General features: G+C 38.0%; 1 protein-coding gene across 19 annotated transcripts in view; it reads left to right on the plus strand.

Moving 5' to 3' along the window:
- The window catches only part of LOC103387282 (neurexin-1a), a 285,061-nt gene that overhangs the window by 249,988 nt on the left and 17,990 nt on the right, over positions 1-17,083 (plus strand). For all 19 annotated transcript variants that reach the window (XM_025060588.1, XM_025060596.1, XM_025060592.1 and 16 more), the window contains one exon: positions 1,234-1,553. In XM_025060588.1, coding sequence (XP_024916356.1) covers positions 1,234-1,553 — 320 coding nt within the window. The remainder of the gene's footprint in view (positions 1-1,233; positions 1,554-17,083) is intronic.

Raw genomic sequence — 17,083 nt, forward strand, 5'->3', positions numbered from 1 at the left:
ATACTGTACATCACAGTCATTTGATTCACCCTAAATTAAAATGTAAGATAAATTAAAACACAAAAAACATGATTTGACATAAGAAGTTTGAGTCCCTTTAACAAACTTGTTTAAAAAAATAGAACAGGGCATTAGGCATTGTAACATTAAAAAAAAAATAAAGTGCATGTTTGTTTAAATGAATTCATAAACTAATCCATTGTTTTTGCCTGAAATGTGAAATGAACCCTGTTTTGTTTTTTTAATTTGTTTTCCTTGTCTGATTTTTCTTTTCATTTTTATTTGTTTGTATGCTCATATTTGTCATGCTGTCATTCATTGTCTATTGTAATATTGCTTTAATGTTATTTGCAACAGAACCAAGGAGTTTTTCCTAATGTCTTTACTAATTCATTGATGAATCATAATGTTCAATAAATAATAATTTAGTTATAGTTTCCTGTTATAACCCCACAGTTTTCACATAAATTTTATTTAAAAAGACATTTAAAAGTTTCAACATTCCGTTAACTAATTTAAAATTGGATCATTTACACTGTTGACTAAATTGTATAATTAAGTCAGTAATCCAGGTTAAACCTGAGTCAAGAGACTAAATCAAAATTGGCTTTGAAAATATACCCTGTTCTGTTGTGATATCTGTTATCTAGTCATGACTCACATGAATGTAAATTGCTGAAAATTCTTAACTAAATTCAGCACAAAGTAGAGCCAGGATGTATCTTTTGTTGGATGCTCCTTTGATACCCAATCAAGTAACTACACCGTGTGTCCCGTTAACCTTTGTAGTAGACGACCACCAGAAACTTTCTCTTTGCTGTGGATTGTAGGCATTTATATCTAAACTAAACTAGCCCATGTAACCAAGTTTGCCAGTAAAAACTAAAATTGATCCCAGTGATTTACTGAGGTCGTGCAGAATTTCACACAATACTTCTAATCTGCGAAACATCTACAATGTCTCCACTGCTGATTGTTCGTCCCTGTAATTCTTGATAGAGTGCCATTTCAGAGAAAGCTGTATTGATTTCCCTCAACCCTGTGCCGTTAATTTATGTTTTTTCTTCTTACTTTTCAACACATTTCATCATAATTACAATAAATTACTGGGGTTTGCCTCCACAACCCTTAATTTATTGGTCCCATTTCCCATTGGGCAAATAATCTGCCTTTCAGTAGAGATCCTCTCGTTCAATTTATTTCTTGTCTAAATGTAACATTGTCTTCTCACAGGGCGGCAGCTCACAATCTTCAACAGTCAAACCACTATTCACATTGGAGGCTGGGAGCGAGACCGGAGTCGATCCTTTCAGGGCCAGCTCTCTGGCCTCTACTATAACGGCCTGAAGGTGTTCAACATGGCTGCTGAGGGGGATCCTAACATAAAGATCCAGGGCAGCGTGCGGCTCGTTGGTGAGTCACCCTCCTCTATAACACCGCAGTCGAGCACCACGGCCAACCGCTCGGAGACATCCACGTCCATCATGGAAATCACCACAACCACGGCCTCCAGCAGGAGGGTGAAGCAGACGACGCCTCGAGAGCCTCAGCAGGTAAGATTATCTCCTAATGATTTGTTTGAAGTGACCTTAATGGAATCGTTGACTCTACTTTGATACGCAGCACGATGCTGAGCACGTCCTGGATTAACATAATATATTAAATCATCAGAATGTGAGAAGTACGGTATGATTTACATTGGTGGCTCTTTTTTTGTCCTTGTCCTTGAAAATTGGAGGAACTACAACCTTAGGGAATATTTTTCTCTGTGCAATTACATTTGACCCCACATACAAGTGTGTGTGTGTGTGTTTCTGAGTGATAACCATCATCTAAATCCTCCATCATCTTTATCTGTTCTGCACGAGCGGTGCAGCATCAACAGGAGCCACGTTATTTCCCACATGTCAACGTGTGGGACCAGACAATGCAGTACCATTTGTGTGTACTGTTGAGGAAAGTAGTGTTGATTAAACCGTTTGTGTGCAGTCTTTGACCAGAACAAAGGATAGTTGGTTCTCCCTTGAAACAAAGATGGAGGCACGGGCTACACATCTGAAAGTGTTGTCATATGTTGTCTCTGCAATTACAGTCTGAATAAGAAGCTGTTCAGGCTGCTGCTGTTGTAAGGGTAAGTTTGACAAGCTCCTTCTTGGAAGGATTTTTGTGGAATTTGTAGAAAAGAATCACTGACTCTAAAGAGAGAAATCAATACAAAAACTGACGGTTGTTTTGTTTTTTGTTTTTTTAAGTCCTTAAGCATTGAGAAGTCTATTGATTTACCTGAAATGTTTTCTCTCATAATAAAGACAGATGATATTATTCTACCCAAAAAACAACTCCTATTTGGATGAAACATTATATATTAAATAGAAAAGATATAATTGTGTAGCCACTCTTCATCATTAGTGGCATTTTTGTATTTTTCAACATTAGGCATAAAGTATATAATTGTATATATCTACTGTAAGAGTAAGACTAAATAAAAATCATTGTAGGATTATTAAAGTTTTTATATACTCTATATATATTTAGATATATTCTATATATATATATTATATATATATAAAGTTTTTTGTTTTGTTTTGTTTTTTTCATTCTTATTTCCATTTTCTGTTACTTGTTTACCCATTATGGCTCAGAGGAGACAATGTACTGGACCGCACCTATTTTGTGATGATATGAGACATCAAGTTGCATTTGTAGAGTCTGTATTGGTTTGTGTTTCCAGCTAATCAGTAAGCCTCCAGATGACATTTCATCTAATTTAACAGGTGACCAATCACAGAGGAGAGAACCAGGTTACCAGATTTTATGTAACCTGAGTAAGATTCAATGTCAAAAAGTCACTGCAACAATGCATTGATGTGCGTTGTATACATTTAATTATATGCATTATTTAAACTCTAATTGTTGGAAGTACCATCAAATTAATAATGAAAAACAACAGAAAAAAAAAATCTGGCTCAGGATTAGTGAAGAACCTCAGTCACCCTCTAGCCGTCCTTCAGCGATGCTGCCCTGTCTCTCCCAGTCTCTCTCCTACTGACCTCAGACCATCATAACAGTTTGTGAAATGGTCGGCAGATGCTGACAAATAATACAATCATAAATATTGATCTGCTGAAATGGCTTTCTCTCAGGCTCAACACGGCCTCTGAACCGTGCAGCAGCGTGTAATGCAGGTGAAATATCAGACAATGGACTATAATTATATCCCAGCTCCATGCAGTGTTATAAATTGCCACCAGGGAGCCGAGAGATTGGCAGACGGTAAGAGAAGGGCTCGACAAGATGGATGCCCTTCTTCTTCGGGCCATTTTCATCTGGAGACAAATAGAAGGACAGAAATGAGGACAGTATCAGGTTGAACGTACAGATATATCTGTGAGAGAGTTTAGATCTATATCTGTGTGTTTGTGTGTGCCATATTTAACCTCATATTCATATCAGTTACATTCTGCTTGAATGGATTCATCAATATGTGCTGGACTGCTAGTAGTTATTCCTACAGGTCGGGATTTGATGTTGTGTTTCAGACAGTCCCTAGCTTTTATGGCAGATGTGGACAAAGTAAGGCACATGGGCTGGATACTGTCCATTCGGGGTGGTTTTTATTCATTGGTGGTTTTATATATTTTTTTAAGTTAAACACGTTTGCATTTCTGAATTCTGTATTGGAGTTTGTTTCCAGCTGGTCAATAAGCCTTCAGGAAAGGAGACATGACATGACATTCCACCAGTCAGCATGTCTTGCTTGCTCACATCGTTTTTTTTCCAACCCCAGGTTTAAATGTAGCCAAAATAAATTAGATTTTAAAAATTTGAATATATTTAATATTTGAATCTCTGAACTTCTGTAATACCTTACTTTTTGGCAAGTTATCACAGCAACCATGATGTTAAAGGTCCTATTAATTTAATATAATTCACATTTATTATTAAACAGCAGTTCTACAATTCAGGTTAAACAAGAGTCATGGTGTGTGAACTGGGACAGCCCTGTGGTCAGTGTGATTCAACGTGACAGTTTCCCTATAGAGAGTTCCAGAACTTACCGGCTCAGGAACCTGACTTCACCGTGAAATGATGCTGCATTCACTGTGTCCTCTTCCTGGAATAGTCAGCATTTTAATCCTTGTCCGGCTGCTCCGTCTCCTCCCTGTTGGCAAATGCATTCACTGACTGGTTTTATATCCTAAGAGACCTGCATTATGATGACATACTTTTCCATCTGTCTGTTTAGAAATGGCAGACTTGGCTGCAGCGTCAGTATCAGACATTTCATCCATTGAGGATGTGAATGTGCGGCTCTCAGTCTGTCAGTGAAGGATGAAAAAAATAAGAAGACAAAAATATCTGTGTACTTTTAAAGCTACATTTAGAGACAATCAGGTAAAACATAATTTAGTTCTCATATAATTATATATAGAAGTACAAAATTAAATACAAAGAAGAATTAACATCAACAAATTTAATTAAAATTGGTGACAGATCAGAATGCAGTTGTCTAGATGTTATGGGTCACTTAACTTAGACTTGGTCCCAATCATCATTAGTCTAATGATTTCAAAGGGTCTGATGGGAGCCTCTGTTCTCAGGTGCCCCATCAAAAGTTCTCTGAATGCTCGATTGAGGTTCCATTGTTATTGAACACTGGGCTTATGGCTCACATTATAATATAGCCATTCTTCTCAAACCACTGGGTGTCCACTCATGCTTTGTTAACAGCAGTGCTATCGTCATGGAGCTTGCTGACCGAATAAAGAGAGAACTGCACCATGGGGGAAGAAAGCTGATAAGTCAGACAATTGTGGTATTAAGATGGTGTCTTTAATGTTGACATTTACTAAATGGATAATTACGTTTTTAACAAAAACGCAGGTGTTTGAGAGAGTTAGGTGACTTTGTGTGAAATGCTGCAGCCAGAAAAGATGGCTACCACCAAAGACACAAATAAAAATCATAATAATTATTACCAACAGCCAAGTTTTAAGGTAACGTAGCAGCACAAAGGACGCTTAACACCACTCCCTAAAGTACTGACATTAAAATTCTCCCCAGATTTGCTTAGTGACTTGTGAAAAGTACCAACAGTGTTATTCGCGCCATAGTTTGAGAACCCCTAATTGGCAGTGTCAGTGAGAGAAGGGAAACTGTATAATGCACCATTGAAAGTCTCAACCTTTATCTGTGTAACTGCAGTATTATTCAAGTCTAATCTAAAATGGCAGCTGCTTAAAAATCTGTGCATGAACACATTTGAAGTAAAAATGTATTAAGCGTTCCTTCGTTGTAGTCTTTCACATGCACGGCGCCATTAGCTCACTGCTCCACATCTGCAGGTCCTGGATGTTTTGCAGCACATAGAGTTGAATTGATCAAAGCTAGGGATTCATGGACAAAAACACTACGGCCCTTTGTATCTGTAACCCTTGTGTAAAAGCAAAATCTCAAAAACCCAGCTTTCCAGAAGAGTCGCTGAGAGCAGCTGACAGTGATGGATCCTCGCTCGCACCGCTCTGTATTATCAACTCTTGCCAGCACACATACAGTGTATAAATCTTCAGAATGCCTGTGAGGGTGCCATCCACCACCAGAGCTGTCTGCAGGATCATTCACTAAAGTCTGTATTGACTGCACCGTCATAGAGATGCACAAGGACAGAGTGCTAGAGAAGACACACAGTAAAGTGAGGTGAAATCAGCAGGATCAGGTGGCTGTGATCACTATGTTTCTGTGAAAATAATGCAACTCTGAGAAATGATTTTCCAAGTCACAAGCAAATGTCAGTTTTTACTGATACATTTGCCAAATTTGCCTTGTCTTTCCACTGTACCACCTATATAAAATATAAGGCCTGTATGTATTTCTTAAAATTAAAATAACTTGCTAGAGTGGTTTGATTCCAACTGTCCCCATATCTCTGTGGTCAGCTCCAGGCTTGCCTTCAAGACTGAGGTGTCTCCTTCTGGCAAGAGAAGTTGTATTTGATTCACGGAATAGATACACAGATAATAAAAAGCACAATTGATAGCATGTGTTACATCATGGGTCCAATGATAATTTAAAGGTGACACCATCTGTTTATACAAAATATCTAATATTTAAGTTGTTAAAAAAAACACAAGAAAATCCCTTTATATGGTACAAGCTCAAACCATTAGACTTAAAAATGACCTCAAATGCAGCACAGTGATAGCTGCACTTCCTACAGCAATCATGCTGATATGACTCAAACACAACAGTTATCTATGACCTTTCATGCTTGCGTGCATCTGTCTTTAACAACTGGGTTTGTTTGTTTGTTTTCTTTTTTTGTTTGTTTTTTTGTGGTAAAACTCTTTTTCTCTCTTGCTGCAAGACAATTCAAGAAATTCTCATTGGAGCCAAGACCTGGACAGGATGATCTGCTAATGTATGAAAATATTGCCTCCTAATGGCCAGTTGGTCCCACTCTGTCTGAATTAACCTTTAGGTTAGGTGGGTGTAATGGAGGCTCAAGGGAAGTGGTAACATTCAAAACACATTGCTTGGACCATTTCACTTGCACTCTCACTTCATGGTCCTGCTCCAGGTGCACTGGCCGGGGCCTGGCTTCTTTATTATTCACAGGGATAATGAAATATTTGACACACTCTGCTGCTGCACCTCAGTGTAGAGCTTCTCTCTGACTGTCACAATAACAAACTCATCGTTGCCGTAATCTTGTTTCGAAACATCTTCCAGAACTTACGTACACAGTAACTGTCCCCTCTGCCGCCTCTCTCACATACGTCCTCCGTGCATCACGTCTCCGTATTGTATGTGACACGACCTTTAGTGATCGCTAAGGCTTTCCATATACTAGTAGGGATTATTGTTTTATTGGCTGTGGATGCACAGAGTGGATTTACTACTAATCCATGCACAGGTTATTATTCAAGCTCCTGATCTTTCCTGTGTGTTAAGCGTTAAGCGTGTTTTAAGTCAACTGTAGGCATGCAGTGGACATTCTTAATATTTTTATCACCTCATCAGATTGGCAACATTAGCTTTTACAGAAAACATTCACTTTTTTACAGTAGATGTTGCTGTAAACTCAAGTTCATCAAACAGGATTTTTATATTTGTGCTCTGCCCTTTTAAAGTGGATTTTGTCATTGATGGAAACTAAACACCATAAACCATTAATTTTGATGTTTTCTTCAAGCCTGATTAGACTCCACTCAGTCCCTTTTCTGTGGCCCTTTCCCCAAATATTGTGATACAACCAGGCGTATGTCTTCTACTGGCTCTGTGTACCTGCAGCTGAAACTGAAGTCGACACAAACTCAGTTTGTTCCAGTGTCTTAAACCATCAACCTCTGTACAGCATCAGCCATTTTGTTGTTGTTCCTCTAAGCCTCTGTATGTTTAAGATGGTGTTTAAGCAGCTATTGCTGCTTTTAATTTTCCAACCTCGCCAAGTTACTAAGCAACAAATTGCTCTGAACACCACTGTGAGACTTGACTGACAGGCAATTAGTGGAAAAGCACTTGCTCTTCAACAACATAGAACTGTACAGAACTGTAACTATTAGAAAGGGTTTTTTTTTCTTCTCCAAAACTTCCCAAGACTGTAATCTGAAAAGCAGTTAATGTAGCTGCCAATTTCATTGCCTGTGCACAGATAAAGGAATAGGTTTAAGCCGTTGGGTGGTTTCATAGAATGAGGAGCTGTGACAGTGTGCTGCTGTCGTCTGTGTGTGATCGTGACTCATACACAGCTCTCACTGCAGAATTACTATCGTCTGAATCTCATGTCCTTACTCTTTATAATAGTTATTCAGAGAGTGACGTTTTTAAAGATAACTGGAAATGAATAACTGACTTCAACGGAGTGGAAATAACTACAGTCTCCTCTACATTACCTTCATGACACATACTAACAACATATTGTTGAGAGTTTTTTTTTCTGAAATTAATCATTACTCTTTTTTACTAATTATTGGTCACATTTTTATATAAATCTGATAAGTAGTTTTTGTCATTTGTTTTTGCTTAAAAACCATTGTTTAAAAAACAAAAACAATGTGGGATTGTTGAGCCATAGCTGATTATAATCACAGCTGATTTTTTGTTATATTTAAATTCCAACCAGGAAATTACTTACTTGCTGGGACGAGTGCACCTTTTTTTTCTCATTTGTGTTAGTTGAATCAGTTCTCGTTGCTGCAAACCAAGTGGAACCATTTTCCAGGAATTATCTGGAGACACATCTTGTAGTGAGAACAAAAGCACACACCCCTTTGTGTCCCCTAGAAACAGCCGCTTATCTGTACTCACCAATTAAAAATTAATGACTAATCTGCAAGGTTCTAATCCGTTAGGCCATGTCCCACTTAATTCAGAATTGGAAATTCTTTTACTTCACAGATGTTTTACTGTGTTTGGTGTCAGTTCCGTGTAAAGAGGCTGTGCTGTCAATCACTTACATAAAAGAAAACATTCCCGTCCTTGGGATAACGTTCCCCCTGCAGTGCAGGTGTATGGGAATGTCCATAAAAAAAAGAACAACTGTTACAAACAGTGCTGAATTTTTTATTATATATTTTTTTTCAGCCTCATTAAAATGTTTATTGTTTCCAGATAGAACAGCCACGACACCTACAGTAACTCCATCAGCTTTTTTCCTGAGAACACAAGCAGTTTTGATTACAGAATGTGTATAGATGGGCCTGGATTTATATGATTTTTTTTAGTTGACCCCCTACCTTTGTCCCTGAGACGAGGTGCATGCTCTGGTAGGGGTTTCCTGCCCATTTTTGCCCCTGCCCTGATCATGGGTGTTTTGCCACCCACTGCTGACAGATGGCAGAGGAGGTAACGGTATAGACCTGCAGTGGCCTCAGGCCTGATGCGTTCACTCCTGGTGACAGGATGTATTCATCATCTCAGCCTCTCTCTGACCCATAATGGAAGCTGCCCTTCAACAGCGAGCTCTTCTCATAGAGCCCTGCTGATCAAGCCCACCATGGCATGGTGAGTTTGTGTAATTTCATTTCATTTCTTGCGCTTCTATCATTTTACTGATAGCACTACTTTGGAGTTGACTAACCTGCCGAGACATTTTCCCCCCATCTTCTCATTAGTTGATACTCTTTATATAGATATGCCCTAGAAAAACAAGATTTATGACTCAGTATCTCAATAGATGTTTGTTTGAAAATTTTTATGATTAATGTTCTTGAAAAGGATTAATTACTGAGATTTTGTTAAGTTTGGTCGCTGTCTGCAATATTATGCATACGTGACAATGAAATGGAATTGGAATCTGCATAAACATTTTTGAGTGTAAGTTTTTACTCCACCTAATGTACCCTGACTTGGTATTTGGTGACTTTGTAGTATCAAAGCGGGAGCTTTCTCCTGGCAGGCATCATATCTGTGACTGCACGGCTCTTGACTTTTGTGCCAGTGTCACTTTAACAATAATAAATCTCAGCAGAAAATAACAAAGCAGCGAGACCACTAATGAGTACCAGTTAATAAAGATGGTAATAAAGGGAACAAACACAGAGAGCTGAGAGAAATCTCTAGTTGCAAAATCAAATTGAATGCGTTTGTGACATCACAGTCATTATGTGGCATTGCTTTAGAAACTCCCATATGAAAAACACAGCCACATGAGGTCGTGACTATTTCAGGAACCGTTCCTGCTCGGCATGTTCTGCCGTATCGTAGAACCCTGTGACTGTGTCATGGAGAGTAGAAGCACTCAGGACTTGCAAGGAAGTGGAAGGAAGGGTGCAAAGAAGTAAACATCTTAGAAAGTGGCCGCAGCCATGTTGAGACAGAACTATGAATTCTCACACTGTCTGTCTCAATAAGACGAATGAAACCTACAAAGTTGAAATGTTTGTCTCCGTTTTTTGCTAAACTGTCTCCAGATGAAGACGATAGTAAGAGTGACAGCTTTACAACGTGTTTTATGGACAATATTGGGGTCTCTCAGGACCTTCGCTGTTTTGATTTGTAGTAATAGAAAAGCGTCCTGCATGAGCCAACTGTTGATCATAAGATAGAGTTTGTCCTACGGTGCATTGTTCCCACCTGCAAGATTTAAGTGTCGGTCGCAAATATATTTATTTTCTGTCCACGGGCACTAAATCTTAGATGCAGTGCTGGGAGCTGCCTTTATTTTTAGAAGTAGTTTCTCCTAAATTCAGGTGTAATGCGTTAGGAGAGTTCTGGCTCGTGCTGCTAAATGTCTTCATTGTTGTGAAAAGTGGTGCAGTTTGAATCTAACATTTTTTTTTTTTTTTTATCCCCAAGTGAAATCAAATGTTACATTCAGATGAACTTCTTTCCTCCGCTTCAGTAACCTTACAGGACCTTCGGTTGAGGAGCAAAAATCTAATTTCCTGTATGATGACATGGCTTGGAATAATTAGCTCCACAGCTAGAGAGTAAGCCTGTAGCCAAATTTACACGACAGGACTTTGTAAGTGTGAGGATCGCTAAAGGGTTTCACACTTCCTCTCTGGGCTGAGAGCAAAGGGACCGTCCACAGGAAAAAAAACTATAACTTGTGTACTTGTGTAACTTCTGTGCATTTCACTTGCAGTTATTAATAATATTCTTTCCAGTACGCAGTGTTTTCTTACAATATTGTCCACTGCCAAAACTGCAGCCCGGGATATATTTATTTTTGTTTCTTTTTTTTTTACATATTAGGAATTGATTAACCTTCAACAGTTTATTCAGTTGACGCACATTGAAAATTTTGGTCATTAGTTGTACTGCACTAAGGAAATATTTAAAATTCTAGTATTTTCTAATATTTTGAAAGAAAAAAATACCCTTTTTAAAAGCATGTAAAATAGTTGGACTATGTACTTATTTAGACACAAGATATTTGATATTTCAAAATTAACTTTGATGTAGTGCTGTGAATATGGAAACAGTGAAGTGTCATCAACACAGAAAACAAAGTGAAGATGATCAGTGTAGATGTAAATGTTAAGCAAAAATGTGAATATTGAAATGAACAGAAACAATTAGGAAAAATGTCAACATTAAGTAAATGCTAAAATTAAACATGATTATTAATTATTAAACATGATTAATGCAAATGTCAAACAGAAATGAAAATAAAAACATATAGGCTAAGATAAGTTAATCCCTTATGGAGACTCAGCAAAAGGACTAGACTAACGGTTCTCAAACTTTTTTGGCTTGTGAGCCCATTTTGACATCACAAATTTCTGTCGTGTTTTTGAAGTACAGAGTAGCCAGATTAGTGCACAAAGCGACATTTTATTTTATTTTGTTCTTTAAATCATATTTTTTTATTATTATTACAAAACATTTCTGGCGTCCCCCATGTGTGGCCATGACCCCAAGGTTGAAAAGCCCTGACTAAGAAGTCCAAGATTTTATTTAGTTAAATCTTAGGTTTTAGTAAAACTACTAATAATGACCCAAATTAAACCAGTAGGTTTAGTAAAAATACTAATAATGACCCAAATTAAACCAGTGTTACAATTTAAAAAAAATTACAAGCCTTGGAAGTGTTAAAGGTTGAAATAATTCATGTGGAGGAAGGAGTGAGTCATCTTACTCATGCAAAATAAGTGGATTTAAAAGACGAAGAGTAACTATTCTTCCTATTTCTGCAAGAATTTATTTCTCCCAGAATCCATTCATTGAAATACTTCCTGAAACGTGTTTTCTGGGTAATTCTTGCACATGTGCAGTTAAAAACCACAAAACATTTTAATTAATAAATATATTTGTTTTAGTAAAAAAATGTAATTCACTCTTTGTGCATTAAAAATCCTGTTGAAGGACAATCATCTGATTATTCTGACCTTTTTTGCTCGGTGTCTTTGCTGTGGTCGAGCTGCTCCTCCTTTCTCATGTCTGGTTTTTGCAAATGTACCACAGGGGAATATGAGTCCAATGCATTCATCTCATATGTGATAGCATCTGTATTAGAATGACAAATTAGTTCCTGTCAGCTGATGAGGCAGTGGGGCTGCATGTCAAAGAAAACGGTAACGCCAGGAGGACAGTGATTGGTGACCACGCTGTATGTCCTTCCTCGTCTCCACCAAATACAAACAGCCATTTGGTTAAATTTCTCATTTATTTTTAGACAACCAGGCAGAGGCTCATGGTACAGCAGTTGTTACCTGTAAAATGACACGTTTTGATAGAATGCAGCATGATTACAGGCCACACTCTGGTAATTGTTATTCCTCCCTCACTCCCCGGGTTATCCTTAGTGATGTTTCTCCCGGGCAGTTCTCAGCTCTCAGGCCAGATTACCACCAAGGCAAGCTACAGATGTGCGCAGAGCTCTAGATTCGATTTCAGATAAGGAAAATATCCGGGCATCCAGAGGGGAAAACGCCTCGGTGCCGACACATTTCATTTATCTAAGAGGAGTGAAAGGGAGGATAAGGAGGAGGAACGAAGCAGACCATGTAATACAGTGGACTTCAATGGAGCAGCCTTAATGCATAGGCAGAGGGAAGATGAAAAGAAGAAGAAAAGGGGGGAGGGAAGATGTTAAATGGAGGCAGATAGTATCTTTTGAATCTCATATTATGATTTTATCATTTAGAGCATGTAGCTAACAGGAGGTGTCAGGCCTCCTCCTATGTAGTCTGTTAGAAGCTGAATGCTTCATGTCAGCCACAGCATGTGCTGTGGCATCCTCTCTGCGAGGCTACAGCAGCACATGTTCCTGTCATCTGCAGAATATTTAGGTGTTCATAAACAAATAAAAGCATAATGTTCGATATAAAATCATAATATCAACAGATGAGTGTCATATGGCGAACAGAATGTCTGCAATCCTGAGTTGTACGACAGGACAAATTGGGTATCAGTCACACATGGTTCGCTCTGATTCACTGATTGACATGGCGACAGCATAATGCAGGAGCTGAATGGTGGAAAAATAGACTTTGTGGTTCCACCTACACAGCCAGACAACCTTCCTGATTACCTCAGTGCCAGAGATGTTTCATATGACACAGTCTCCGTGTTGAATTTTCATTAGCACCGAGCCGGTGACTGTTCTTGGAAAATAAGCTGTATGGGTTCCGGAGGGGGAACTTGAGGAACATCTACAAAGTGAAGCTGCAGTGCCTTGAAGCAAGCACATTAAAAGGAGTCCACACACAGCTCGGTGTTCTTAGGTTCAAGAGAGGGAATGCATTTTTAACAAGGGTAGAGAGATGTGTAGATTTTGGAGCAAGCATCTAATTACCTCATACACACAACTTCTGCTACACGGCACACATTTACACTCCCACATTAGCTGCCACCTGTCTCCTTGTATAGCTAATGTAAATGTGCCTTAATGTTTTCCTCAGCACAGACGTTTTCTAGGTCACTGTCACAGTTTATGTGTAAAGTCTGTGTTTACTGTCTGATTCCTCGCACGTCATCAACCTTTCACACACCTTTAATTAAATCTCATCCCATTCTGTGGGCTGATGTAAGGCTGTGTTCATTAAAATGAATGTCTGCTCTATAAACACATATAATCAGAACTTATGGTATATAGTTTACATAGCAATATATTATGTTTTATAGATGTTACAATTTGTATTGCACATGATCCTTTATAGGTAATGAAAACTTCAGTCTTAAAAAATCTATTTTTTTCTTAATAGATTAATAGAGATTAATAGAAGTTAATACAAGTCAGATGGTTCCTTATTAAAATAGACTGATTCTCCTCCTGATATGTCAAATATCTGGACCACAGCCAGGCCAGTTAATTATATGAACTCTATATCCAAAAGGCATTCTCCAAACAGTGCAGACTAAGCTCAGCAACATGATGTATTTTTTTTAAAAACCCTCAGATTGAGTGACTGTGTCTGTCAGTCATGGTGGTTTCAATGCAATAGGGCCTAAAAGGTCAAAGGTTATTGGACAGCTTTTCCAGACAACTGTACATGTTCGTGTATCATTTTCAAATTAAATTAACATTTTTCAATGTGTCCTTCACGGGAGTTGACAAATGTGCTTTTTTTTTTTTTGCTTTATGTAAATGTGTGTTTGTTATTATTGCGACAGCAAATGTTCAAGACAAGGACAAATATAGTTCAGAATTTAATTTATAAAATATAATAGAGTTATTGTATGTTTAAAAATATTGTAGGATATTCGAAGTAGGGGAAGTACAAGTTGTAGACGTTTGTATGAATCCTGAATCTTCATGGCGTAGTTACCTTTCTCTATTACGACTAGTTGGTTTGTTTCTGCCTGAAATACTTCCTTGTTGTCTGACTGTGCACTGCGAGTTTGCCAGGTGTGTGAAGCTGCCTCGCAGCCTCTTGTTAGACTGTCTAGGGTGCAGTGACTTATGCCTCAAGGAAGATGTATGGCAAGACAGGAACATGCAGGTACCAGGGGAGGAGAAGGAGAGCCTCCGACCATTCTTTTTGTAATGGCACTCTGATACGCAGCCTGAGGTCCAGTTGTAGCAACAGCTGCTTCATTTTAAATAAAGCAAAGCCTTGCTCCCAAAAGGGACTGTGTATCATAACTTAGCAAATCAAAACAGCTGTCTCACCAGCGCTGATTCAACTCAATGCAGTCAAAATAGAGACATGGAGCCAATTGTTCATAGTGAATTGCCTTTGAGCTTTTAGTATTAAATATTTAGGGCTCTGGGGAATTGGCACTGCCCTGCTTCTATCTAATATTATTTATTATAATAGTAAAAAATATTAATAATAATAATAAAAGAGCTGTCCAATGATTAAAAGATAAATCATGTTTAATTGTGAGTGTAATTAATAGTGACGAATCTAGAGAGATTGAGATAGATTGACAAATAACAGCAGGTATATGTATGTGTTTCATACCTGTTATTATTTGTAAATAATGTAAAGTATGGACTTATTAATATGAAATATGTAAAGATAAATATGTGGTGGTATAAGTGATATTTTGCTCTGTACTTTGTATCTTGACGAAGACTGGTAAAACTTCACTTTTAAAACATCACTGATCCTTTTCTCTTCAAAGCCAAAAGTTCCATCAATATTTTTACTGCATTGATTAGATGTTAATATTTTAGGCTTGCATTTAACTTTTCCTCCCTTTATTTTTTTTTTGTCATTTTTTTAGTCATCGTTTCTAAAATTTAGTAAACAGCAATGTGATAACAACTTAACCACATGTTCTTAGACCTGAACAATTCTATTCTATTCAAATCTGAATATTTTTTTGTGATTTTTTTTGCTTTGATTACTCACTGATGTTTTCTTTGGGTCTCATTTTGTAGTTTTATTGAATAATTTCCTGGGGAATGCAGATAATCATCCTCTTCCATTACCAATATTCCAGTCCATTGTCTCCCAGTCTTGCCAGAGTGTCTGTGTGAGTCCATGATGTTAACAGCTTGGCAGTAGAGGGAGCGTGGGTGAAGGCCAGGCAACACACTAAGCTAACCTCAGCCTTAGAGACTTGCACGCCTCCATTATTCAGTTGCAATCTATTGAGCATCTGGGACTCAATTATTCATCAACATTGACCTAGTTCCAGGGTGCTAACTTAGATACTTGGATATCATCAGGCGTTCTGATAAGAGCTGCTGGTGCCTGTGTGATAGCTGCCACAAGTAAACAGATTGTCTATGTATTTGGACTGTATGGAGCATAAGCACCGTTTTTTGTTGTTGTTTTTTTTATTATGTGCTGCAGTTTGGTATATAAGAGCCCTGAGGAGTCTGAAGCTCTGTAAGAATAGGGGGTGGGGTTAGAGGGGGGTTGTTCATCCCTTATCTAAGCAGCCTTTCTATCTGCACTCCCACAGCCTCATTCTCCACCACTGTCATTCTCTCACTTTGACTTGTCCACTAATGATGTGTTGCTGCAAGAGTGAAGCTTAGGACAACAAATACCCTCAAGTTAGCCTTGGTGGACTACAACTGTGGCCAGAGCTGGATGCTACCAGACTGCCATCAGTGAGAGTCACTGCCAGCATGAGAAATAATAGCATATAAACCGTGCAAGTGCATGAACAGAATACTGATTTTTTTTCTTCCTTTGGTTTCAGGGCATTTGGAGTTCTGTTTGAGTGAATGGCTTCAATTCTAGACAACATATAAATTACAAGTACAGCTATTGGCTTCCAATGGAATGTTGCTTGTTGATGTTATTTATCAACTATAAATCTATAACTGATTGTACAATAGTATGTGGTATTATTTCCTTGGAATTCAACCTAACAGGCACTCCACGTTCAGTAAAGCGTTTTGAGATTTCAGTAATGTTGAGAAAAGAGGTTGATAAATAAAGAGGTTCATAAATAAAGAAAATTATTATAATTATAATTTAAAAAATTATTGGTTTTCTTCACGGAATCCACTGAGCTGGATTTCAGCGATTTTTCACATTATCCTTTATTTATCAAATATACAAGTGACATTCTGTATTTCTGCAAAAGGCAACATTGGGAAGTGGCACTAGATGTAGTGTTAGTGGTACTAAAGGTAAGGTCAAAGATCAGGAGAATTAGTCTTTGGTTAGATGCATGATCTTTTTTACCTTTCCGTAACGCACACCAGCTGATGAAGTGTCCCTTCCTGCTGGTGATGCAATAATTCTTTACCACAAAAGTATTGTACTATACTAGTACAATAGTATTCCGCAATTCTTATTTACATGAGAAAACATTAAAAAAAAGTCATAGATTTTTATTTCCACAGCTCAAGTCAACTTAAACTAAAAGTCAATGACATAGGGACACAATCAACATTGTAACTAAATTGATTATATATTTTTCTTAAATATGGTTTATCAATGTACTGTACAGATTAGCCCCCGCCCCATCCACGCCCCACTGCTCCTTTTCCATTGTGTCTAACAGCAGTTTAACATCATTTGAAATGTATACTTCACAATACACATTGTCACCCAACAGCAAGTTGAGCCTATGCCGACTGGGGGCTACCATCCCTGCAGATGAACATTTAAAACACTAAACACTTTCTGCTGTGGCTAAAGTCTGCATGGAATGATGGTTAATCTTTGACGACCAAGGGATGCTGGCTGCATCACCTTCAACAAGTAGTACATTATACATGTTT

The sequence above is a fragment of the Cynoglossus semilaevis genome, chromosome 12 (genome assembly GCF_000523025.1).
Source record: "Cynoglossus semilaevis isolate Cse_v1.0 chromosome 12, Cse_v1.0, whole genome shotgun sequence".
In the NCBI taxonomy this organism is placed as follows: Eukaryota; Metazoa; Chordata; class Actinopteri; order Pleuronectiformes; family Cynoglossidae; genus Cynoglossus; species Cynoglossus semilaevis.